Source organism: Branchiostoma lanceolatum, chromosome 6, assembly GCF_035083965.1.
Source record: "Branchiostoma lanceolatum isolate klBraLanc5 chromosome 6, klBraLanc5.hap2, whole genome shotgun sequence".
In the NCBI taxonomy this organism is placed as follows: domain Eukaryota; kingdom Metazoa; phylum Chordata; class Leptocardii; order Amphioxiformes; family Branchiostomatidae; genus Branchiostoma; species Branchiostoma lanceolatum.
In genome coordinates, this window is record NC_089727.1 from 18,202,728 (window position 1) to 18,229,352 (window position 26,625).

At 42.2% G+C, this 26,625-nt stretch overlaps 1 protein-coding gene across 1 annotated transcript; it reads left to right on the top strand.

Annotated features, from left to right (window-relative positions):
- The first annotated feature begins 7,198 nt into the window (after positions 1-7,198).
- Positions 7,199-25,806, top strand: LOC136437467 (uncharacterized). Its single transcript, XM_066432089.1, has 13 exons — positions 7,199-7,504; positions 12,401-12,576; positions 13,071-13,187; positions 14,399-14,570; positions 15,019-15,116; positions 16,223-16,453; positions 17,158-17,296; positions 17,675-17,844; positions 20,565-20,838; positions 21,118-21,330; positions 22,073-22,248; positions 24,936-25,091; positions 25,518-25,806. The coding sequence occupies exons 1-13, from the start codon at positions 7,324-7,326 to the stop codon at positions 25,743-25,745; spliced, it is 2,331 nt and encodes a 776-aa protein (XP_066288186.1). The 5' UTR covers positions 7,199-7,323; the 3' UTR covers positions 25,746-25,806.
- The last annotated feature ends 819 nt before the right edge of the window (positions 25,807-26,625 follow it).

Consider the following 26,625-nt stretch of genomic DNA (forward strand, 5'->3'; position numbering starts at 1 on the left):
TATTATGAAATCTTCTGTAAAGATACTAGATTATAGAAATCAATAATTTAGTAGCATCACATTATTTGGGCACTGTGAGAGATTGAATGTGTAATAAAAGTCATGAGTTGTTTTGTTACTGAACTTTGCCGTTTTACGAAACAATTTTCTTCCTTTATTTATACTGCTGTAAGATTTCGACGACAATCACTTTACGCCAAGACTGCTGAAATTTTATGTAATTACGTTATACTATTGATACTATTGTATACTACTATTTAAAACTATTATATATAATGAGGTATGTATGTTATACATCTGTATAATGATATAGATGTAAGGAAATAATATGTAATCATATATTGAAATAATATTGTTTGGAGGCAAATTACATGAAAATTCCAGTCCTCAATTTCATGTAATTACATTATACTATTGATAATATTGTTTACTACTATTTAAAACTATTATAATGATATAGATGTAAGGTAATAATGATATGTAATCATATACTTAAACAATATTGTTTGGAGTCAAATTGCAATCAATATTTATAAGGGAGGCTATAATTATCTGTAAGTGTATGTGTGCTGCACATGTACACGTTGTCCCGGTTTTTATTTGGCTTTTCTTGTGACCCATGTATGTCCATATTCTGTTAGTATTTGAATTTGTAATTTATTTTGGAAAAACGAATAAAGAGATAAAAAAAAGACTGCTGTATACGTCTGTTATTATGAAGACGAGATAGGTAAGTTTGGGTTGAGACGTTACTAAGTAAGTCATTACGGTTACCATTCTGTGTCAAATAAAATTATAAGAAAAATTCATGTTTTGTTTATGTGATCGTGCGTGTGTGTATGCGCGTGCTCGCGTGTTTATATATTTGTGTGAGTGTATGTATGTGTGTGTGTGTTTGTGTGTGTGTGTTTGTGTGTGTGTGTGTGTGTGTGTGTGTGTGTGTGTGTGTGTGTGTGTGTGTGTGTGTGTGTGTGTGTTCCTGTACGCGTGTATGTATCTGTACATTATACAAATGGTAGTCTCTACTAGACAAACTACACACACTATTTGAATATAAATGGTAGTCTCTACCAGACTAATTACACAGGCTCACGAGTGAAATATGATCTTCACCGTGGACTGATTCTACAGGCTAATCATTTCTTTTTCTGACGAAGTCTACGATCCATACGCCCGTAGGAGGGCCTGGTGTAGGCTATATAAATGGGAATAGGAATCAAAGGAATCGCCTTCTATGAAAAGTGTTCGTGCCCATTTCGGTAGGGGGCGCTTCTTGTCGTGTACGATGAGGATGAAGACAGTCCACAGCATGATAGCCATGAACACAATGATCCAAGCGAAAGCGTTGTCCATTATCTTTTGTACTGCCCTATATACAGTCAACAAAGACTCATCCTTCTGGGCAACCTACGGAACCTTTTAGCCCCTATTCTTGATATCGATACTTTGTCTGATCAAGCCTTCATTTATTTATTGTTAAGAGGCTCATCCTTTGTTTCGTATGATTTCAATTGTAACATTTTAGGCTTGACTCAGCACTATATTGCAACAAGCAAACGTTTTAAAACTTAGTTCAGGTATGTTCATACATTTCATTGTTTGTTTGTTAGTTTGTTTGTATTGGACGACCCAATTGCTGTTTCTTATTGTTATTGTACTTGTCTGCGTAAGTTGTAATTTTTATTTCCAGAGGTGATGTCTAATATTAGCTTTAGCTAGAGTGCATCACCTCTGTGTCCTGTATATTTCTCTGTTGCTTAATAAAAAAAATAAAAAAACACAATGATCAGCATACTATTAACTGGGTTGTGTTGTGTTGCATTAATGCCTGGTAGACTCCAAATTATCTTGTAATGATAATGATGATCTTGGAATGTTGCTGTGATTGTAGTGTCAGCTTTTTAATTTCTTTTACACAGGTAAAGTTACTAGCCAGAAGCTTTCTTTCCACTACGTCTAATCCTACGAAACAGTTGTTGGAATTTTGTCGAATTCTCTGTAACTTTTTAACTACATGACAAATACATTTTGTAAATGTCTTCTTCTGTGAGGTAAATGCCAATAGCTGCAAGAGGTAAGTTTTTATCCACTTAAACTAACATTGTCTGTTGATTAAATCCAGCCTGTATTGAGTAGATGCACAAGTATTTGATATAAGCGCAATGGGTCAGCTTGTTATTTCATCCCTCTTGATTTCTTAGCCTCCTCTGAAATGACCCTCTTCAATTAAAATTCCTTCGTTAATCGCGGAGCCAATTTGTAGCTTTCCCTCCCGCAGAACAAAAACGCTGGCTCCGCTCTGTTTATCTCTCCCCTGTCAGCTTTGTTTCCCTCACAATCATATCTTCTTCATCTTAAACTCACCGATTTCACTGCAATTCTAGTTGCTAGGTGGTCAGGGGGAAGCTAAAGTGCTTTCAATCAAAAATCCATTTTACATATTCTGAGGGTAACCCTTGTAAGGTCTATATTTGAACTCGTTTTTTTGGCGGTGCGACCGGGCATTTTGCTTTAAATAAAATGACATCGGTAAAATCTTTTATTTTATCCATTAATATTTCATGTGTCAAAGCTTGGTTATACAACGATATCACGGTGCGTTCTGTACGTTAGAGTGCAATATTAATGTTTAAACTGTACGCAGATTAATGTATTCTTCGCCATCTTACGGTTACGTGTATCTGTTATAGACAAGAAAATATAAGAGAATTCAAACTCTTCAACTGGATAAAAATTCAGTTATCAATTTCCAGACGTTTCGAGTGATATCCATCACTCTTCTTCAGCGATGTTGAAGCCTTGAAGGTTTCGAGTGAGGTACCAACCACGATGGTACGAACGCGAAATCAGGTACTCTCCAAGCAGAGGAGGGGTTTCGGCTGGTTTTTGATGTGTTTTTTATGTAGGCGTTTTTGTCGGGCTTTCGATTTACCATCTTTTTCTTGTATAGCCAACCCATACGAGAAAAAAAGATGACAAAGTAGAAAGCCTGCCAAAAACGCCTAAAAACACGTCAAAAACCAGCAGAAGCCCCTCCCCTGCCTGGAGAGTAAAATCAGGGAGGCCATCTACGAGAGAATCTACAACCCCACATTGAACAGGAAGGGAGGGGACAATCAACGTCTAAGGTTGGAAAGACGTTTTCGACACTTGCGGAGACAAATTCTATAAGTCGCGGAGACGAATTCGACAATTACGAGGAAATATTCGTCACTTTCGAGGAAAAATTCGACACTTACACGGTAAAATTCGACACTTAACACGAAAAAAATCGACACTTACTTAGAAATATTCGACACGTACACGGAAAAATTGGACATTGCGGAGACAAATTCGACGTCGCGGAGAAAACCTCGATACTAAAGAGCCGTCCATTGAGTGATTTGGGCGCCAGCGGTGAGGTAGGTCGTCCGAATTTCCTATTCTAACGTAATTCAAGGGGCTTTGTGTTTAATGTGCATCTAAGTTACTAACTAAGATAGACAAAAAGTTCCAGATATTTTTTTGTTCTGCCTCTTGCTTGGTTATCATAATGCCAAATAAAATCATTCTAACAAGTGACAATTCTGTATTAATGTTGTGAATATTTCTATCATGTATATAACACACAAGGCTCTTGAACTAGCCTACAACACCATGATTAGGACTAAGTTGGAGTACGCCTCTGTACTGCTAGGTGATCTTTGCAGCTCAGCCAGCAAATTGCTTGACAAAGTCCAATACCATGCAGGCTGCCTTACAACCGGAGCCATGAAGGGAACTCCTAGTACCAGACTTGCACAGGAACTAGAATGGGACAGTCTGGCCTCCAGGAGACACTACCATTCCATGGTGATGATGTACAAGCTCACGAATGGCCTCGTGCCAGCACACCTCCAGTCGCTCATCCCCTCCACAAGAGGTGAACAGAGGTCAACTAGACTTCAGCTCCGCAACACAACACACCTACACGTCCCTCGCTGCAGAACCAAGGTGTACAGGTCCAGCTTCATCCCTCATGCATCAACCCTCTGGAATCAACTTCCACAGAGACTGAAGGAGGCCTCGACCTTAAACAACTTCAAGAGAATGTGCAAAGACTACCTCCTGACCTCTATGCAGCATCAAGCGTACAGACGCCTAGGTTCTAGGCACTACAACATCCTCGCTACCAGGCTAAGAATGGACTGGAGCCCTTTGCATTCCACCCTGCATCTAATGAAGATCAAAGACAAGTTGTGTTCCTGCGGTGCGTCCTCCGAGACTGTTGCCCACTACCTGCTACATTGTCCGCTCTACAACAGCCAGAGGGACGTCCTAGCTGCTACAGTCCACCAGCTCACACAACAACGTCTGTCCGTGTCTACCTTACTGCAGGGGTTACCAGGCTATGACAATCTAACAAACAAAAAACTTTTTAAGGCTGTCGAAGCATATATTTCCTCTACAAAGCGTTTCCAATGGTCCTTCCATTTAAGCCATCCACGTCAACTTACCATGCCAAACTACTTCAAATCTTAATTACTTTAGTATTGTTAACCTTGACCTCTGACCTCTCAAACCTCTAACCTACTTGTCATTTATTAGTATTATTATCATTACTAGTACTATTATTATTATTATCATTATCAAATCATTGTGTACGTTAGTGACCTTATTTGTATATATGCGTAGTTTTTCAACATTGTAATTGTATGTGATGATGAATTGTATGTGCTGTGTCAGACACCCAAAATCAGCCACGCTGCCTGGGTGGTCTTTGTATTGCCGTTGCAATTTGAATAAAATAAAAAATAAAAATAAAATAAAATAACACACAAGGAGCTTGCCCTGTACTTCTCCCTCAACTGTCTTCTTTCGTGGGAAAGAAATATTCTGTTGCAGTATTTGCTTTCAAATGTACCATTTCTAGTTCTATGTCTTGTATTCAAACAGAATAAGAAATCCCCATAATACCTTCTTGTGCTGGCGATTTAGTATTCCCTCAGTAATTCAACAGAACAACGCAATTCAATTCTATCAAAAATGTATTCTGTTTGGTTACAAATTCCCTGTTTATCTGAGTAGCTTTGGATGAAATCCACTGTTTTCCTGGGTAGTTTCGATTACAAATCCACTTCATGTAAAGATTTAGCAGTATATTATGTCCAGTGTACAGTGGATTAACTGTAACAGGTCTGGTCCTCTACTTGACACTATAATGGTAAACCTTATATGTGTATAACAATATGCAATAGGTAAGAAAAAAACATGTCTAGCACTGTTGCTATGAAGAACAAGAAATGCCAACTAATGTCTAACATTGACAACTCTATATATACATGTATACTTTCAAAAGCAACACGAACAACAAATAACATAGCCTGTCCACTCTTTTACCAGATTGTAATGGTAAGACAGTATTTCGTATGATCACAGTATGAATAGTACTTGATATGAATATGTTTGTATAACTTGAACTTAAGAATGATGCAGTGAAAGCCTTCCATTTTACATTGATTGGCAAGAAGTTATATGTCTGATTTTGATTCAGAATAAAGAGAGTCGATTTCACATTACCGTGTGGGTGTTTGTTGCCTTTTGTTGTAACATTTTCAAAACCGTTGTAACAATCTATGTGAGATAAGTAACACAAAGGAGTTACCAGTGTCCAGGTGTGAAATCTGGAAATATACAGAGACAGGCTATAGAACGTGATTAGCACCTACTTTTATGGGGGCAATAACCAAAATCTTCAATTTGGAAAATGATGAAACATGTTCCAACAGTGAAACAATCACATAGATCTAGATGTTTAGAAATTGTTCTAAATAGAGAGATATTTGTGCAATTGAATTCGAGATATTTCCAAAATGTATAGATGAATTCAAACATGTTAAAACTTTCATTTTCAATTCTTTGAACGATTTGGAACTATTTTGACTGAGTCATTAATCTATGATTGTTCAAACATATTAGCAATAATATCTGAAAACCCTCTCGGTGATATTGATGATTCATAATTTGTAATGTCACAATTTTTTTTCTAATACATCAGGAAATCAACTGGTGTTCTGAATATTGGCAGGCCCATGAGCTTGAAGCTCCTCCTCGTTGTCAAATTTGTGTCCACATTTTTCGCATACAAAATTTGCCCGTCGATTGGAATGGATCTTTGTGTGTTTCGAGATTGCATCCTTGGATTTGAACGCTTTACCACAAGTGTCACACGAGAATGATCTTACTTCTGAATGTACCAACATGTGTCTCTTAAGGTACTCTGCACACCTGAACTCATTTTCACATACTTGGCACTGTGTTGGTCTTTCCACCTTCCCTTGGGAATGTATGCGACTTATGTGTGTTATCAGGCCCCTTTATACGTGAATTACTGTTGGCATACAGTAGGCTGAAGTCCACCATTCACCGGCCCCTAGACCTTCATAGTAAACATATAAGAAAAAGGCTGTCAAAAGTCACCTACCTGAAGTTTAGATCATGGAAAACTCACATTGGCAGCGTAGTCTGACCTCTAAAGTGTCAATCTAATGAGTTTCGCCGATTTTCCACCGGCGCAAACTGGTGAAATTCTATCAAAACATGGCGAGATGACCTTTGATCCCCCTACACAAGAAATGAGCACATCCAAACTACACCTATTTCAAAGTGTACCGGACACTTCAATCAACGTTTTTCTAACTAAATGAAATAGCCACAACACTTACCTGTCAAAAACGCCAACATTTCCAAAAAAGAGGCCTCCTACAGATACTTTTAAAAACAAGGCTATACAAGGCTATTTCTATGAAAGAAAATGGACCCTCTGCGCATGACTGTAATTGTGACCTTTGGCCAGTACACGTGTGTTGGGGTCTCTACGGAGTGGACGAGCTGGTGTTCTTGCAGTACTAGTGTGGTTTTTGATGTAAGAATTTCTTACATTGGTGTCACTTGTGTCCTTCAGGGTCGTGAACCTGTCTGTGTTCTGTGTAACAAACTTTATGTAATGCCTGGGCCTGATACGGGTGTTCCGGACCGTGTGTTAACTATCCGTATCTCATAAGGTCACATCACAATTTATCAACCAATGATAGCATGGCAATTATTAGTTAGACCAATGGGAGAGTGGTGGCAGGCCCGCCAGATTTGAACATGTCTGTGTGTTTTTTTGGTTACATTTCTACATTCCGACTATTGTAGGCGGGGCTACGGGCTCGATCTATTGGACCCAGTCTTAGATCAGTGATTGCATCAGCCACAGTACCTCGCCAGTGTCTGAGCCGGTAGCGAGAAAAAGTTCTGGCTCTCGTGTGTTTCTGAATTAATTACGTCTGGTTGTGCTTAGGTACAGTTTGATAAGTCAAGATGTCAGTCAAGTGTGGCGTGGTGTTACTGTTAATAATGTGTCTTGCGGCTGAGGTTCGAGGAGGGTGTAATCGGACCGCCGGACGAAACGGAACCGCCGGCGGTGGGACAGGCGACTTTCGCCCGCTGGTGCTGCTGAGCGAGGCGGTGCTCATGACCCTCGGCTTCGGGCTTTTTGCCGGTAAGTCATATCAGTTCCTTTTTGATAGCGCAGTCACAAACTTGATGTATGTAGGAATATTGTCGTAAACTGTGTTATTTTAGGGATATTGGTCGATGTTTCAATTAGATTTCAGGTAGATAAATAGGTGAAAAATTCGCACGACTCTTGAAATGTGGTAAGTCAACGATCATGCGGTCTACACGTGAACCGGGCGTGATCGACTTGAAGACAACATGACAGGTTTAAGAATAAATTTCGCCGTTAATTTGACAGGCCACTGTCGGTGAGACAGAGGGAGAGGGGGGTGCTGCATTTTCTCGTCCCGTAAACGCTGTACGCTAGATTTTTTATTTATTTTTTGCTCAGGAGTAATACTGTAAAAAGTTGTAAATCAAGTTTGATTTCATACACTGATTCCGATTGACCCGAGATAGTGACCCCCATTTACCAACCGCTATAGGTCATCAAGGGTCACTTGGCTGTCAATCATAGTTCTGTAATTGTTTTTGTCTCATTTGTCCCGAGGACGTTGTCTCTTAAACGATTATGCAGTGACATTTTTTTGGTAAACCACAAAGGCCGCTGTCCTTAGATGACACTGCTTTTTGGTGGGGGGAGGGGCACATGTCCCCGTGGCGCAAGCGGTAACGCAACCCTCGCTGCTTCGCCATCTGGATCAAATTCCGTGGATCCGAAGGGCCCGCTTTCGAACCTCAGTGGTCGACTCGAGCTCGGATATGTTGGTAATAATAATAATAATAATAATATCAGGTGTATTTGTAGCCAGTGCCACAGGCAGGTACCCAATGTGTAGGGTAATGAGGCTGTTTAACGTGTTCGAGGCACCTCCTCGAGCACGGGACCCCCGTTTTACGTCCCTCCCGGAAGACGATTTCGTGGAAAGCTTCGTGAGGCTACAGCAATCCGGACGTCCTTTGTTGGTCCCCCATCCAAGCACTGTCCGGACCGCGCGTTGCTTAACTTCCGAGATCGAGGGATCGGGTCAACGCGCCACGCGGCCGTGGTAAGGGATTGCATTCGTCATTTCGGATGGTGACGTAAAGCCGGCGGCCCCGTGTATGAGGGAGCTTTGGGCGTAAGCCTCAAGCGTCAAACCTCTGCACGTAAAAGAACCCAACACACTTTAATTAATATGGAGAAGAGTAGGGGTGACCCGGTGTACTTGGCCAAAAACGCGAGCCGTGGCAAAGCCGCATTGCACTATCACTAGCTACTTGAAAAAAAAACATCATGCCTAACCTCAATTGAGGATGCCTGCTTTACCTTTGGACGGGCACTAGCAAGTCACTCTGTCTGCTTCTGTCGCTTTCTCACAGACTGAGCGGACTAGCTATCAAAACAAATAAAGAATTGTGGTTTCTTTACCATGTCTTCTCACGGTGTAGGCGGACAGAATACAGACAATTTTTCGCGCGAAATTAATCGAAACGCATAAAATCGCCGTGAACATTTTCCCTTTTACAGTATCACGCTAGAGGCAGCAAACCTCTTGACGCTCTACGATACATTCCAAAGCTTTCAAAAACACATCATGCAACACTCAGAAAGCTATCGGCTTAACCTTTATCTCAAAGTTTGTAATCTTTAATCCCCGTGTTGGCAGTTTGAGCAATCACGTGGTAGTTTGAGCTACCGTCTTGCTACAGACACCGTGAGAAGACCAGGCTAGTAAGAAAACACAATTCTCTATTTATTTTGAGAGCTAGTCCGCTCGATCTGTGCACCCTCATTAAATCAGGACCCCTATCGCTCCACGTTACATCGCTCGCTAACGTTACCCCCCCCCCCCCCCCCCCACACACACACACACATACACACCCTCTCACAAAAAACAGTGTCATCTACGGACAGCGGCAAAGCTTGAGCCTTTGTGGTTTACAAAAAAAAATGTCACTGCACAAAACGTTAAATAGCAACGTCCTCGGGACAAATGAGACAAAAACTATTACAGAACTATGATTGACAGCCAAGTGACCCTTGATGACCTTTAGCGGTTGGTGAACGGGGGTCTCTATCTCGGGTCAATCGGAATCAGTGTGAAGTCAGACTCTATTTCATACTTGATTTGCTACCTTTCTGGGACAGATTAAGAACAGATGTGGTTTGTTTAATCTGGACACATGCATGGCAATGGAGGTATAGGTGACATAGTGGCATTGTGGGGTTGTGGACCCAGAACATTGAGGTACTGAGTTCGATTAAGGTCGCAGATAACAGTATTTCGCCTACAGGGATTTACATGGTTAAGGACCCAAAAGTGAGAAGCTTCGACGCTTCAAAATTTATGGTAGGGCGCACAATCAAGGTGCAAGATTTTAATATGGTTGACTTCAGAGTTCAATCCACAAAATATGTGAAAACTAGCTTAAATTTACCTGCTGGTTCTCTTTTGAAAGCCACTTTGATTTGAAGCCTAGCGGAGGTCACCGTACTGCAGCCGACTCAAAGTAGTCGAGCGTTAACAATATTCAGGCGCGAATCCAGCCCGACCGAACAAACATCGTAATCCAACTAGTACAGTCTCAAAACTGACGTATTTCTCTACCATTCACCACAGTTTCAGCCTCGCTAACATGCACAGAAGAAAAACTACGGCCCTTTCAAGCAATGTGACGCACTACTTCATACCCGAACTACTATTGTGCACTGTGTTCTGCGGCATTAATTGTGGTTAGGATTGTTATTATCTCCATGAAAAATGGAGATATAGTTTTGGGTGTGTCTGTGTGTCTGTCTGTTTGTCTGTTTGTGTTTCCGGACTACTGTAGTCAGCATAACTCAAGAACCTCTTGATGGATTACGATGATATTTGGTATGTGGGCAGGTGTTGTGAAGCCGAAATCCAAGGTCGATTTTGGGCCCCCTGGTATGGGACCTTGGTACTGCAGCAGAAATTCCATTTTCGTATCTCTTGACCTGGACGTGCTATGGTCTTGATTTTTTGGTGGCAGATAGCTTGTAGTGTAATGAAGAAGTTGTGTGGGTTTGGGCTCCCTAGCAGCTTGTTCTGGAACTGTAGGCGCGTTATTGTGAAAATCTTATAAGGAGAATAACTGAACAAAAGGAACGACGGATTTCCATGATATTTAGAATGCGGGTAGCTTAGACAGAGATGTACACAATGAAGTGCAAATTATGCTAATTGTGACTTAATTTGCATAGCTAATGAGGAAAATCTATATTTTCAGTGTTTTCGATTTTAAGACTCAAATACATGTAACATATGTAGTTTATGGAAAGTGGAGCATCAACAGATACCAATTATGCAAATGAATTCCACATTTGCATAATTAATGCAAAAACACCCAAATTTATCTCCATGTAATTGTAAAACTATAGGACTGTCAACATTGCAACATGTGTAAGTAAGATAAAGGTGTTGAATAAGCATATGTTATGTAAATGTGTAAGTCATTTGCATAAATAGAATTGTTCATGGAGATATGAGGTCGCGGAACTCTTGTTGACTCAGAACATGGAAGCTTGGTCCCAGTCTCTACGGGTCGGCTTAGGAGTGTTTTACCGGGCCCAGTCTGCTATATCGACCCGTCAGCCTGCCTACTTAGCTTCCATAAAGCGGCCTGATTAAGTTAAGCCCGTAAACCCACCCTGTGGTCTGGCAAGCATCACTCCCAGCGCCTTAGATATACCAGGGAGCTCCCGATGGTATGGTATCCAGGCTGAGATCCCGGAGATACAGCCTGTGTTTACATAATCTCTCTGGTGGAGGTTAATGACCCCCACCCCCAAGGGCGGTCCCCAGAAAGTGCGAAATGGACGATATGGAACGAAGTGGAACGAATTTCGTTCTATTTCATTATCAAATAGATTCAAGAAAATTTCGTTCTATTTCAAATAGATTCAAGAAATAAAACACGTTATATTGTGTATTTGCTTCCTGTTTCGGTCTACTGTAAATGTTACAACGTTCCTTATATTTTGGTATCTACTGGTATTTCATTTCCTAATGTTACATATGTTCCATTTCGTTCCATTTCGTTCCATTTCGTTCTCTTTCGTTCCATTTCGTTCCATTTCGTACTTTCTGGGGACCCCCACCCCAAGGGCACTATAGCAGCGCGATTTAGTCATGTCAAGATACATGGAGGTACTGAGTTCGAACCCCCGACAGGTCCCAATGTAGTGCTCGACACAATTTTTTTAGTTGAGTTGCCTCAGTCTAAGACTCTCGGGCGACGAAAAACACTAAACCAGCCGAAAATAGTTTCATCAGGTTGGTAGAACATGGGATATTTGAGATTATTTTTACACAACCAGTAAATCTCACCTGCTGACGTTTCGGTGTCTGTCAGACACCTTCCTCAGAGCTTCTGACTGGAGTACGGCTTCTCACCGCTATTAGTAGCCGAAGTAGGTGGCGCTTTTGCGGCAAGAATACGATCCCAAACGCGACTAAAAGTAAAACCAGCATTGAGGTTGCAGACCACAGTATTTCGCCCATAGGGATTTACAAGGTTAAGGACCCCAAAGTGAGAGGCTTCGATGCTTCAAAATTTATAGTAGGGTGCACAATCAGGGTGAAAGATTTTACTATGATTGACTTCAGGGTTCCATCCACAAAATATGTGAAAACGAGCTTATATTAAATTTGCTGGCTCGTTCTCTTTTAAAAGCCACTTTGATATGACTCCCATCTCATCTGCAGCCGACGCACAGTAATCGGGCGGTACCATATTCAGGCGCGAATCCAAGTCAACCGAACAAACATCGTCATCCTCTAGTACACACTCAAAACTGACGTATACCTCTAGCTTCCGCCTCGCTAACGTGCCCAGAAAAAAAACTACAGCCTTTTCAAGCAATGTGACGCACTACTTTATACCCGAACTACTCGCCCATTAATACTCTGTTCTGCGACCTTGATACTTTCAGGCCTGATAGCCCTCGCCTTCACGCTGGTTCGGAAGCACGTGTACCATGACCAGGACGACTTGGACACGGCGTTCGACGCGGGGGGTCAAGTTTCGGTGGGTCTGACGGCGACAACCATCGTGTCCCAGTGGACCTGGGCTGCCACACTACTGCAGTCATGTACGGTGGCCAGTAAGGTATGTGTTTATTTTTTCCTGTTGAAAATCATATGTGTTTTTAGAAGTCATTCTTGATAAAGGTTTAATTCTATTTGCCAAAACAAAACTGGACTTTTCGACCCAAACTTTCAACTGATCGACTCAAGTTTTAACAAAGAATGAGCGATTCACTGCTTCTTTGACGCCACGTTATGCAGATAGAACACAGTGAGCATAAGTTGCAGAAAGTCTATGGCGCCCCCCGTCTCAGTTGAGGGTGTAAAGCTCTGATGATTATGATTTTTTTCATGCTTTCCGATCCGTCTCATAATGCTTTCTTGATTTTGTATTGGCTAAATGCAGACTAGCTTATATATGAATGTATGAATGAATGAATGAATGAATGAATGAATGAATGAAGACCTTTATTGTACATTCGTGCCCCGAGGGGCTAGATGCAAAACACGCAAACATGACATCGATCGACCCATTTTAAGTTCCTCATCTGTATGATTCCTACTTTTCTGTTCCAGTTCGGGATCAGCGGGCCGTTCTGGTACGCCGCCGGCGCCTCCGTGCAGATCATCGTCTTCGCTATCTTGTCTATCGAGATGAAGATGAAGGCGCCAGGAGCTAAGACGTACCTGCAGGTACAAAACGTCCTTTCCTTTACCATTTTTTTAAGTTTTAGATTGCAAATTTGTTTCCCTTTGTTTTTGTTTTTGTTTTCTTTCTGTTTACGCCACATCTGCAGTTTACGTCATATTGATATCGCCATTTTTCTTGTTAAAGGAACCAAAACCTTGCCCTGGGTAAGTCGTAAAAGGAGTGCTCCTACTGTGAGTTGCCCAGCAGGTTGAGGGCTGGATTAATCCCCCATAACCACATAAATTCATAAAAGGATTAGATGTCTGCCAGCCTGGGACAATAGCAGGGACAGATTACCATGATAACTGTCAGAGAATTCAAACTTTTTTCTGTACTGGTTTTTCTATGAACAGTATCAAACCATGCAGAATGGCCCAGATATCTATCAAAAAGTCACATAATCCAAGGAAGCTTCAATCAGATAAGATCCCTTGGATAATCAAGACAATGCTATCTACAACTTTCAGTTTTGGTGAAGTCAACCTTTTTCAAATTTTCAAACTTTCAAATCGACCCTGTCAACGTTGTGTTAGAGTGTCTAAATGGATATAAATTTCCAATGTCTTCCCAACATTAGCCTAGGTAGTTGTGTGTTTAGAAATATGACTTGGGATTTTTGCGTCTTCTTGTTGTTGTAACGGTAAACCAGCATAGAATAGGGCTCTGTAGAACAGTACATATAACTGCTAGCCAATGTCTCAAACTAAATTGTAAGCCAGTGTTGTCATTACTTTATTTCTTGGCTAACTGTCCTTCAAGCTAACTTCTTTATGTGTAGCCATACTTCAAATTCTTATATGTTATCTATAGATTTCAAACATGACTTGAAGAGTAACTTGTGCATGGTAAACTTTCTCAGCCAGGCCTCCACTGATGTGCACTGTACGGCTGCCAGGCGCATACTGAAGGCTATAGTTTACATTATCCCGTATTTATATAGTTTTACTGGGGTCTTTAATAGCTATACGTCACATCTGTTTACGTCACAATGATTTCAGCCATGTTATCTATTCGCATTGGTTCATACTGTATAGTGTGTACCCACACACATATTCTAAAGCTACACTTCACCTGACAGCCGAGAGAACCTTTAAAATCGTGTTTCCTCTTCTCCCGGTCCAGGAGCACTCCTGACCAATGTGCTAGTGACTGAGATGTCTACTGTCACCACTTTTGTTGATTTTTGTTTGTTTGTTTGTTTGTTTGTTTTTAGGTCATAAAAGCCAGGTTTGGTTCGAAGGCCCACGTAGTGTTTTGTGTGTTCGCGCTGCTGACCAACGTGCTAGTGACTGGGATGCTCCTGCTAGGAGGTATAGCCTCGATCACGGCCCTCGTCAACGGCCTCAGCACGGAGACCGCAGCCATATGCCTGGCAGTTGTTATCGGTAAGCTCTTGCAAGGCCTACTCTGAAGGCTATATACCGGTCTATGGTCTGTGTAATGTGCCAGTGTTAGTAGTTAGTATTCCTGCTAAATCAGAAGTTCACATAAAGTGCATTTAGTAAATTGAAATCTTGTAAAATTTTCTGAAACAGCTGATACTATTAGATGTAATCTCTAAAGCTGTTGTATATTGTATATTGTTTATTTATTTATTTGCTTATCTATTTTTGTTTACTGTGTGCTCTTTGGTGGGAAAAATTAGCAATATGTCGTGGCAAAGATTTGCAGTGATATAGATATCCCAAAAGGTTCTAATTCTAATACAATAACGAAAGAAATTCCGAGAAAATCTCTATTTTCGATAAAAATGTAACAGTATCGCCAATTTTTGAGTTAATTGAATCAACAGAGGCTTATATGTATACGGTTGGACTGTGTCTTCTTCCCCAGGTTCGTACACGCTGATTGGTGGACTGGGAGCGACCTTCTATGTCTCCTACTTCAACACCGCTTTGATCTTCACCGTCTTGATCGTCATCCTGTCAAAGGTAATTGATTTAAAGAATTACTTTATTAGTTAGCTTCTAATGGTTTTGGAAAGGTCGGACAAAAGGAACTTGTTTGCAAAGCCCTTTAGTTATATAACAGACGTTTTCAATTTGTAGCGCTTTACGAAAGAGGTATAGTATTATTTTCATTCCAGATCTGTATCTGTAACTATGTAATCGGTATGACCGCTCTCTGGCGTAACACATTAGCTTTGCAGGCACGCGGCGCGAAAGCAGCTAGTTATATAACACCGAACGACCTGTCTCATCTAACCTTTACACATCTAACTGTCAGCGCTGTTTAAATCAATCAACCGAGGGTGCTTCTACAGTATTTGGTAACAAGTCCCACTCTATGATAGTTCTAGAGGAAGTTTTGAACCCCTCAAAAGTTTGGGTCGATAACCCTGGTATTTAAGTAGGTACGAGTATTTCTTGTTCTTTTCTGAACTGGTATTAGATACCAAGTAGTCGATAGGTCCACCAGGCTAATAAGTCATTTTAGCATAAAGGTTAAACTGAATTGGTAAATTACATAATGAATATCTAAACTATTCTCCAGCTAAAAGGAAAAGAAGACTTACCGGAATTTTCGACCGGTCTTCATCAGCTATCTGACCCAAATGCTATACTGCAAACCGTGATTTCGTGCGTGCGACGTCAACACTGGGTCAAAGTTCGTCGGAAGTTGGCATCAACTTTCAGGGGTCGGTACCGACTTCCGGCTTAGTCATTTTGTACATCATGCATAGTCATGGGGACATGTGGGGTCGTGTGGCGTAACGACAGAGCGTTCGTCTCAGAACCAAGTGGTCCCGGGTTCAAATTATGTCACGTCACCGCTCCTGTGACAATGGGAAAGGCGCTTTACATGACTACCCTCACTCCACCCGTGAATGGGTACCTGACTTCGGTTGGGGAGTTTGCATTGAGGTCAATGGCGCCAAATGGCTCCACAAAATGCAGTTGTGGAGCAAATATGTATCGGTAGTGTATTACTTGAACCTTGTAAACCCTGCATCAATTCAGCACTAGAAAGGCTGCCATTGCACGGTAATTTCTTACCAATAAAAAACATTATCATTATCATTACCATCATTCTACAGGTGTATCTGGTGGGTGAAGACGCCACGCAGAACCCTCTGGGTAGCGCAAACGCTGTGTACGACCTGCTGACGTGCAGCAGCGGCCCGACCGGCAACAGAGAGCAGAGTTACCTCACCTTCTTCTCCTCGGGAGGCCTCATGTTCGGCGTCATCAACATCATCGGCAACTTCGGCGCCGTCTTCTGCGACCAGGCCTATTGGCAGAGCACCATCGCTGCACGGCCTTTACAGGTAATGTGTTTTACAACATAGCCTAGTACTAGTATAATGATTAGCAAAACCGTTAAACAACCCACCACAGGCATCGGTAAGTGAAGCCTATCGTCTTCAAAATGATTGACAACTACGGAGTACTCTTCTGCGCGCAGAGCTGTTGTCAGAGCACCATCGCCGCACGGCTTTTACGGGTGATTTGTTTTTCAACATAAACCGTAGCCTAGTACTAGTATAATGATTAGCAAAACCGTTAAACAACCCACCACAGGCATCGGTAAGTGAAGCCTATCGTCTTCAAAATGATTGACAACTACGGAGTACTCTTCTGCGCACAGGGCTGTTGTCAGAGCACCATCGCCGCATGGCATTTTCAGGTAAGGTGTTTTTCGACATGGATGGTAGGGCATAGCCTGGTATGATAATTAGTAAAACGTTAAATAACCCATCACATGTATTGGTAAGCTAAAGAAAAGCCGACCGTCACCAAAATAACTCCGGATCCGTCTTCTGCGACCAGGCATGTTGACAAAGCACCGTCATCACGCCATAGTTCTTTTCCCAAGAGCACAACATTGGAACCTGTCCGGGATTCGAATTCAGTACCTCTAGGCTCAACGACCCTGACTACATGACCACCGTACCACCTTAGGGCACCTTGGCATGTTTTTGCTTCCTTGCGATACATATTAAGCACCGTGATTTTCCCTTGTCGTCTGCAGGGTGTATGGGGGTTCATCTCCGGCGGGCTGGCGTGGTTCGCCATCCCCTTCTCCATGGCCACCACCGTAGGGTTGGCCTACGTGTCACTCGGTACCGTCAACGGAGAGGCGCTGCTTTCAGCGGAGGACGTGGACAAAGGTGGGGGAATTTATCTTATTCACGTATTCTTTTTGAGGATTTTGGCAGAAAGCACATGTGTTTGTGTCAAGCCCTCTCCTTAAAAACATAGAACAAGAATAAAAGCACGGTAAATTCAAAATGCATACAAATACAAGATGAACTAGAGTTCCACGACCCCGTACCTTCGCTGACTGATGTTAACCTTTTTGAGTGGCATATCATAAATGATTCCCATCTATTATGCAAATAAGGACCTCACGACAAAAGATTGCTTGTTGAGAAACTTTCAGACGGCATCCGCCATCTTTCTTCAGCTCTGAATTGGTAAGTCACATGACCTGAAAGTCAAGGGTCACACAGGTCACGTGTCACATCGTGTCTGACTCTCGTTCCCAGGACTGGTAGCCTCCGTGGTGGTGAACCAGCTGATGGGCCACACGGGCCAGGCCATCCTCCTGCTGATGCTGCTGATGGCGGTCATGTCCACGGGGTCAGCCGAGGTCATCGCAGTGACGTCCATCATCGTTTACGACATCTACAAGGACTACATCTGCCCCTTTCGAAGGGTGAGGGTGAAATATTTTTACAGGTTTGCGTAGCAAAACCTTTGCTGGTTTCGTTGGCATGCGTGGTGGCCGTCATCTTGATTCTGTGACGTGGCAGGGTAGTCATACCATTTCATTAGGAGGGTTGTTTTGGGGGGCCGCTAGCGTTCTCTCTATTATTAACGAATCGGCACACAGCTATCACACATTCAACTCAAATTAAAGAAAAAATACCAATTCATATTTATAAAAAGACCCTGTTATCGCTTAACTAACATAGCAAACCTGAAGTATATGTAGCACAAATACTTAACTCTAGTTTTTTGTTAGGTTACTAGAATATTCTTCAATCAGTGACTTAAAAGGGAAGAAAACATGTACCTCTAAATTCTGCGTTCGGAGGCCTCTTGAACACTTTCGTCCATCAGACCTGCGTCGTCAGCGTACTCCAGACGGCTGATGGTTACTTGGTAAGGTGGGCTGCCGACCGTTACACCGGAGGTGGGACTGTCATGTAGTTCGAAAATATATATACGCATGAGTCCAATGATAAAGGCGACTGGAGAGAATATATCTCCTTGCAGGACACCTCGTGAGATTTCAAACGGCTCTGAGAGCTCTTGGTTTCCGCTAGGGCTTGTTACACGGACGCATCCAGTGGCCACGCCGAATATGGCTTGGATGATTCTGCGCACCTTGAGAGATGCACCAGCTGAACTGAGCGCTTCGTCGAGGAAGAGTTGGCTTTCAGTGTCAAACGCAGCAGCATAATCGATGAAGGTGACAACTGCTGGTTTCGCCTCCCTTGCATTTCTGCAATAGCCAGTGGCTCCAGGGACGATGCTGCCATGGAAATATCAGTCCCAAAAACAAAAGCCATGCACATACACCGTAAAGACCGTGTATCAACGACGACAGAGGCCGAGGTAGCTGCCTTGAACCTAAAACACAAATGCCCAGATTGCACAAGAGATTTTCCAACAAAAAGAGGCCTAGCCATTCACCGGAGTCGCTGGTGCCTACATCACCCCTCCACCGCCAACACCCGGTCACGTGCCGGTAGCCTCGCGGACAAGGAAGTACAGCGCCAGAAGAGAGTTGCAAAGGAAAAGGAACGTGGCCACGTCACCCTACAAGGCCAACAACTAGAAAACGTCCACACATTTGACTATCTTGGAAGCCGCATGCAATGTGATGGTGACCAGAAAGTAGATGTAAAATACAGAATGGACATTGCACAATCCCGCTTCAGCTCCCTACAACATATATGGAGGGACCACAGACTTCCGCATGCAATGAAGATACGTTTGTACAAATCTTCTGTCTGTTCAACCCTCACGCATAGCTGTGAAGCATGGGACATGACGCAGGACGTCACAAGAATGGTCAACGGTTTCAACAGCAGATGTCTACACGTGATCACTAAGAAACACTTTCGGGACACAGCAACAAACCCAGACTACAACCTGATGTCAGCCATCCGCCGTAGGAGACTCCGGTACCTGGGCCACATTCTCCGCATGGACCCCTCCAGACTGGTCAGGCGCACCCTGAAAGCCTACGTGTGCGGCGGAGACAACCCGCCTGAAGGCTCCCTGCTGATGGATTGTGAACACTTACCTTTTGAACACTTAGCTAGGCAAGCAAGAAACAGGCGCATGTGGAATGCCAGAATCACTACGATAAAGTAATTTTCTAAAGCATGTAGCATAAGACCTTGGGTCTAAAATGTAAAACATACATATACTCTAAATTCTCGGTGTCTATTGTACATCTTGATCACGGAGTGACCTAGTCTCGCGAGATTACAAGACTATAGGTCGAGACTTGTGAAGATCTTCCTGCCTCCCCCGCGTCCTTGCGGAGCGTAATTAGGACTTGGGCAGCTCCCAACCTTCGGTACGGTTCGTCCTAGTAAGTTCCAACTGGATGTGGGCTTCCTATTCAGTGGCCCTTCCCTGATTCTTGGTCTATGATTTCCATAATGTCCGAGATCGGGCCGTTAGTGACTCTATGTCTCGTTTGGAGTTCATGTATACTGAGTGCGGATTTACCGTCCTGGCAGTCTATGGACTTTTGATGTTCATCGATCAGTCCATTGACCTAAGGATCTTTCTGTTTCCCTTACATTCTTTCTTATCTTCGCCGAGAACTCGGAGAAGATTATTTAACCATTGCTGTTTGTGTTTGCTTTCAAGACTTTCCCATTTAAATCTTTACGTCATAAAAATAGTTCCATTATAATTTTTCTTCCTTTTCTAAGAAATTGCGGTCTTAACAGACAACCAAAAATGTGTGAAAACTCTTGTAACAGTTGTTGAATGAGACAGAGAGAGATATTCAAATATATGAAAATAGAGACAATATATAGATAGTAGGTAGATAGATATATAGATATATAGAGGGAGGGATAGATGGCTAGATAGATGGATGGATGGATGGATAGATACATTAGCTAGATTGGATAGCTTAACTAGATTAAATACTGTAAATGCAGAAATGTTCGCAGTGATGTTTGCAGTTTTCGCAGTTAACTTTTCAGCGCGAACTTAATCAAAACCAGAGCGAAATTTTGCCCACCTATGACTGTAGCGCTACTTATGTTTCAAACGCAAACTTCAAACCACCGCGAACTCTCCATTTCCTCCTTACCGCGAAATAAATTAAAAAACACGCGAACTTAAATGCATTTACAGTAGATAGATATATAGATAGCCATCAGTTTGCTTCTTCCCTTATAGGACCTTGAAGAAGAAGACTGCGTTCTTTGCGGGAACAAGAGAGAGAACCCTTTAAGTGAGGATCAGAAGTGCCTTTGTCATCCCATCTCCTCCTGCACCAAGTGCCACGACGAGGACCAGGCGCGAGCTCAGTCCGCCGACTTCCACCAGTACACATGTCTCACGCACGCCGCCTACCGGAACTACTTGGAAATGCTGCTGGGAAAGAAGAACATCTACATCGTGGTGGTCACCGTGGCGACGGTCCCTCTTGTGCTGCTTGCTGACGCAGCAGGTTTGTTTGTTGTTTTCTTTTATCAATATTTGGAACAAGACTCTCGATATTATAAGGCATTGTCATGGCCAGAGTTATTAGGTGTTTTCACAAGCCTTACCAAGGGGAGGGGTAACATGGCCATTGACTGGTGCCTAAACACACGGAAGGCTCCAAATCATGCCAGTATTTCAGTGTCCCAACTGCTGCGTTTTTCCCATGCAGGGTTGAACCTGGGATGGTTATATCTGTCGATGGGTGTGCTGATCGTAGTTGCAGTGTTAAGTGTGTTTTCCACAGGACTGAACCTGGGTTGGTTGTACCTGTTCATGGGTGTGCTGATCGGAGCCGCTGTCATCCCTATCGGTATGGCGCTGTTCTGGGCGCGCGCCACGGCGGCAGGGATGATCGCCGGGGCCACCGTCGGCAGCACGCTGGCGGTAATTTGCTGGCTGGGGACCGCCGCCAGCTTCCCGGGTGGACTCGGAGGCGGGAACTTCATCAAAAATAGCGGTAAGACATAGATAGTCGGAATGATGTACTTAGGGAAGTTGTAGTGTCCAAAAGCAAAGAAAAGAACATATCAAACTACAGCCACAGGAATGGCTTTCACACTCTTACAATGTAACTATAGGTTTATGAACTGGTAAAAAAAAAGAAGATTTAAGTTCACCTTTTTACAATATACCTGGCCAAATCCATCCATACTAACAGCGTCAGAATATTGTCTGGAGGTATGAGGATTACAAGTACTTTGTATCTTTCCTCATCTGCATATGTTAAAGATTTCATTCCAAACAATAGTCATCTGCGGAAAGCACAATGAGGTATTGCTAGCTGACAGTGTGTTCTTGAAAGTGACAAGACGTTGGTGCCATTTTTTGTTCAAGTTAAAGTTTTATGTCACTACTTATTATCTTTTTATGTCGTCGAACGGCCAAGTGGCTATGCTAGCGGATGTAGCAGGTGTAAAACTGGGTACCTGACTTCGGTTGGGGAAGTAAAAGGCGATGGAAAGAGATGAATGGGCTCTGCCTTCCAACAGTAGACGATACCTTGTGCTTTACACAGTGGATAAGAACCCACTACCCCTACGGCCTCATTGCAAACAGGCTACAGGACTACTTTTACCTTTTATCTCGTTTATCATCATCATCATCATGGCGACGATGATGATAGATAGATTTATAACTATCTTAGCAGGTGAATGACTGATATGAATAGGATATTTTAACGGTAGTTTGTTTTTCTTTAGGAGACCAAGTGAGCATGATCGTCGGTAACCTGGTCAGCATCCTGTCGGGCGGCGCGATCTGTGCTGTCGTCAGCGTCGTGCAGAGTTTCCACAAGCCGAGCGAGGAGCTGATGAAAGAGTGGGAGAAGACCCGGCGCGTGGACAACCCGCTGAAGCCATGGGGACCCACCTACCAGGTTAGTGAGGTCTCACACGGCAATTATATTAGGCCATCCCATTGGATATAACGTTTAAATACGAACCTTTCATGGCCGTAATTCCCCCTCAAAAAGCAGCGTTTCCGGAGATGTTTTACTTTCTTTTGCAAGCACACACGTTCTTTGGACAATGAAAACAAGAGCTTTTCAAAAAAGCTGGCGTTTCGGCTACGTTTATGAGTGTGAATTGTCTTTTCCCTTTACTTGAAGTAAAATCTGCCAGAGAAAGTCACTCAAGGGCTGTTCAGTCTATAAGAAAAATTGTCATTTTGGGAAATGAGTACTGTTTTAATAGAGAAAGGCAGATTGGGGAAAGCAATTTTGAAGTTACGTCACTTAACTTAAGTGCTTTTGAAAAAGCTGGTCTTGGCCTACAACTTGTACTTATTTGTAAAATGTACAATAGGCTCATTATAAAAGCTATCAATGTAATTATGTACATGGCACGCAATAAAACATAAAATTTGAAAAAGCACAATTGAATCATCAGCACTATGGTAATTAAGTGAAATAGAAGTTCATAACAGCTAAGGTTCTATCTAAAATGACTACCAAATGTCAAACAAATCAACAGCTACCTCATCCGTATTATTCTGGTTTCCGCATTTACAACATTTCTTCCTTATTTTCCTGGGTAATTTTGCTAAAATTCATGAAAATTCCCATAGTTTTGTGCCGAGCGGCGCCACTTTCCACGTCCGTGTTGTCTGAATGAAGTCGATACTGAACAATGGAGCATTTGCTACTGTAACAAAGGATCGCTGTTTTGCAAACAACATCAAGAGCCTCTGTTTACATCGGGGATAGAAGTTTAGTGGCGAGTGTTTTGCAAGAATCATCTTACCGCGCATAGGAGCCGCTGCACGGTATTTTCCATAACAATGAACAGAAAAATTCGAATGCCGGGTTTGGAATCTATGAAGTCCTGTTCATAAGACAAAGGCCTTGTATATATTAAATGAATATTTAAAAATAACAAATATAAAATATTTCTTTATTTATTAATGAAAAAAATGAAAAAAATGATATTCATAAATATGATATTGATAGACTAATATAATATCAATATATATTTTTGATATTCAATATCTAAAAAGAAAAAAAAAATCCATGCACGGACACGAACCCGGATCTTCTAGGTCCAAAGTGCTTCGCGTTGACAGATGGGCTAAGCTGCGGTACGTAACTGGTCTCTCTGTACGTAATGCTATAACCTCACTATATGGTATCATTTATGTCGATTTTTGGTCGTTTTCTTGACGAAATCATTTTTTTCTTCTGCAATCTTGTGGAATAGATGTAATATGGTCATTTTTCAGGATATCAAAGTCCGAAGCCACAATGCAATAATATTTCCGAACAGTTGTAGCAGTTACATGCGGTCGCCCTCCTGTGTGTCATGCAAATCTAGCCTGCCTGCCTTTTCGTGCTCCCTTGCCATATAAGGCAACGGCTATACAAGGATTTGGGAACGTATTGCCATATAAGGTCTTCTGGTGTGCGACACAGTGTTGAACCAAACAGCATGCCTGCAGCATGCATCGAAGCATCCTGCATGCGCTATGCATGCATCGAAGGTAAAAGCCAGGACATTGCGTTCCGGCGCGAAGGCGCCGAAACGCAAAAATGTCATCAACATATAACCTGGGGAGCGATATCTGATGGCATTTAAAACTGAAATTACCTACCAGCCGCAATAGGCACTCTGGTGCTGAGAAAGCCCAACCGCAGTACTCAGATAAAAAAAGCGTGTACGTAGGACAATCGCTTGGATGCCGAAACTTTCCTGCTTTATCCTGTCAGACATAAACAAGCTTTCACCTCAAACCCTTTGTATATCAAGTGGGATCGATCAAAGGCAATTTATGATCGACTTAAACACCTGCCTTTGGGGCCCAATCCTTTTTTTTAGCGCGCACTCTTTGTCCACACGCGGAGTAATTCAGGCATGAGACCGGAAGGCCACGTTCACTTGATCAATATTATATGGATGACATCCTCCAGCATCAGTTTTCGTCCATTTTTTGTTTGATTGCGACCACACTGTGAATCGTACAAAGAAAGCTACAAAATGAGAAAAAAAAACGTAAATTGTAAAAAAAATGCACAAACTGTATTTCCAACTAAGCCTGAATGAAGTCCTGCAAGAGAAAATAAAATAAAAAACAAGAATTTATCGTTTTGCATACCATATTTCGTAAGTTCAGTCATTTTCAAAACACTCCTGACTTCTACTGAGATGTCATAATAAAGACATATTTTGGGGGCCCAACTTTTATTTTCCGCACGCTTGCATTAATTTTGCAGTGCCCGTTAATTAGTATGTCCAAACGTGTGTATTCCACATAGCAAGATAAATCCATGTTCTGTTCTTTAGTATCACCTAGGCCTGTAACCAAGCCAAGCAAAAAGATGATAAAAGAATGGGAGGAAAAAACGCGGTGTTGAAAAAACTTTGCTATCTACATACTAGGTTATTAGTTATGCACATATTCCACAAGTTGAAGCAAATACAGTATTTACTGGTAGATCACTTTACCAGCGCGCCTGCAATATATTTTCTTACAAACATGCACTAGTCGTTTCTGCATCGTATACATCAGTCTACTTTTGTCGTCCTTGATACCATGACGAAGTGAAGAACTCTTTGATTCCTATATTAATAGAACGCATACAAGATGACGTCAGCCAACAAACTGAACGACCGTCCGTCCTTCGAGGAGATCCGCCGCTTCTGCCGAAGACCCCGGATGACCGCGTTGATTGCTGGGATAGGACTGAGCCTCGTTCTGGTCATCATATGGCCTGCAGGCATGTTGGGGGTAAGCACAATTTCCGTCGTATTCTTTTCAGTCCAGGTCGGTACTAACTCATTCAAACAGTAAAAGGACTCCACTGTTTTTTTGACTACGCTACAGGTGCGAGCCAAATGGTGTACTGTTGTTTTGTCGCAGTCTACAGCCATGCAATTTTCGGGCATGCGTACTTCGAGAAAGATAGTGGTAGAAAGTAGATCATGCAGGCTCCTTTGAGATCTTTGAATAAAAAGTGGGCCATCTGGACAGAGTTTATTGCGTTATCGGTATAAGACAGGAAAATATGTTCCAGCCTTATGACTCTTGTTTATATTTTTCTGTACCTGTCAAAACTGCAAAGAGCTAAAACATTAGGGTGAAAGTGAGTGTCTTTGTATAGTTGCTGTTGTTATTCTCTTCTGTAATTAATAAGTGTTTATATTGTTGTATCAGGTGGGAGTTATGAACGGAGTTGAGTTCCAACACTGGGTGAACGTGTCCCAGACCTGGGCCTTCCTGGCCGCTGCTTTCGTCATCATCGTGCCGCTGGTGCAGGAGGTCATGTCCATCTATAAGAACTACCGGGTCAACAAGGGCAAAGGTAAAGGTGACCCGGAAGTGTTGGGGAACGGGGCTGCTGCCGGAGTTGTGCCTCACGACGCTACAATAACTCGTCTCTGAGAAGTAGAAAAACGTCCGTGTTGAATTATTCTTCAACGAAATATTTAACATTAAACACTTAAATAGGGGTATAATTTCTTACGCTGTGTCCTAGTATTGCCAATGTAAGGTATGGGTATCTTGATGGCTATAATGTAAGCTCAGTCAAATATCATTGACACATTTTTATAACTATTTTTAACAAAGGTTGAAGTTGACAATAATAGGCTGGTGCATTATACATGTATACGACGAATTATGTGATTCAGTCTGGGTGCCCTGACAGTTAATTTATGCTACGGTCATATTTCCTAAACGGGCTGTTTGAGAAAACAAAGCATAACAAACGCATATCGAGGATATACATAACGTATGGTAAGGAATATTTTTTCAAAAGTTTTGTGTTTTATTGTCTTTCTATCATAGTTTTCGTTCCCAAAGACTGCCCGGCCGGGCCCTAGGCCCTGGGTTGGAAATGTGACCCTAGCATTATGCTACGGTTCCCAAAAATGTACTTGGAATACATTATATTCTATAAAGTGAAGTACACGACTCATTTCGTAGAGGTGAGTCAAAATGAGTGAGTGCTCCATTAGTCCGATGCACATATTCTCTGTCAAACGGTACAAAGTGGTCAAAATTATATCCCTATAGTTTTGTGATACGCAGTGGTAGATAAATGGTGGAAGACGAATTCTAGATAGAATAACTTTATTGCGCGACTATTGTAGCAGGTACAAACTATGGCAACAACAGTATTTTTTATCATTTTATTACTGGCAACAACAGTAAACATAGAACAATACATAAGTATGGAATAAAACTATTCACTGCAACAAAATTACTTTCTTAGGTTTTACATGATTCAAGTTGGGCTAATTTTGAGTATTATTATTTTTCT

Excerpts from the sequence above, each read along its gene's own strand:
- LOC136437467 (XM_066432089.1), top strand. The coding sequence starts at position 7,324 with ATGTCAGTCAAGTGTGGCGTGGTGTTACTGTTAATAATGTGTCTTGCG. Across the intron at positions 13,188-14,398 it reads GAGCTAAGACGTACCTGCAG|GTCATAAAAGCCAGGTTTGG; the intron begins GTACAAAACGTC and ends GTTTGTTTTTAG. Across the intron at positions 17,845-20,564 it reads ACATCTGCCCCTTTCGAAGG|GACCTTGAAGAAGAAGACTG; the intron begins GTGAGGGTGAAA and ends CTTCCCTTATAG.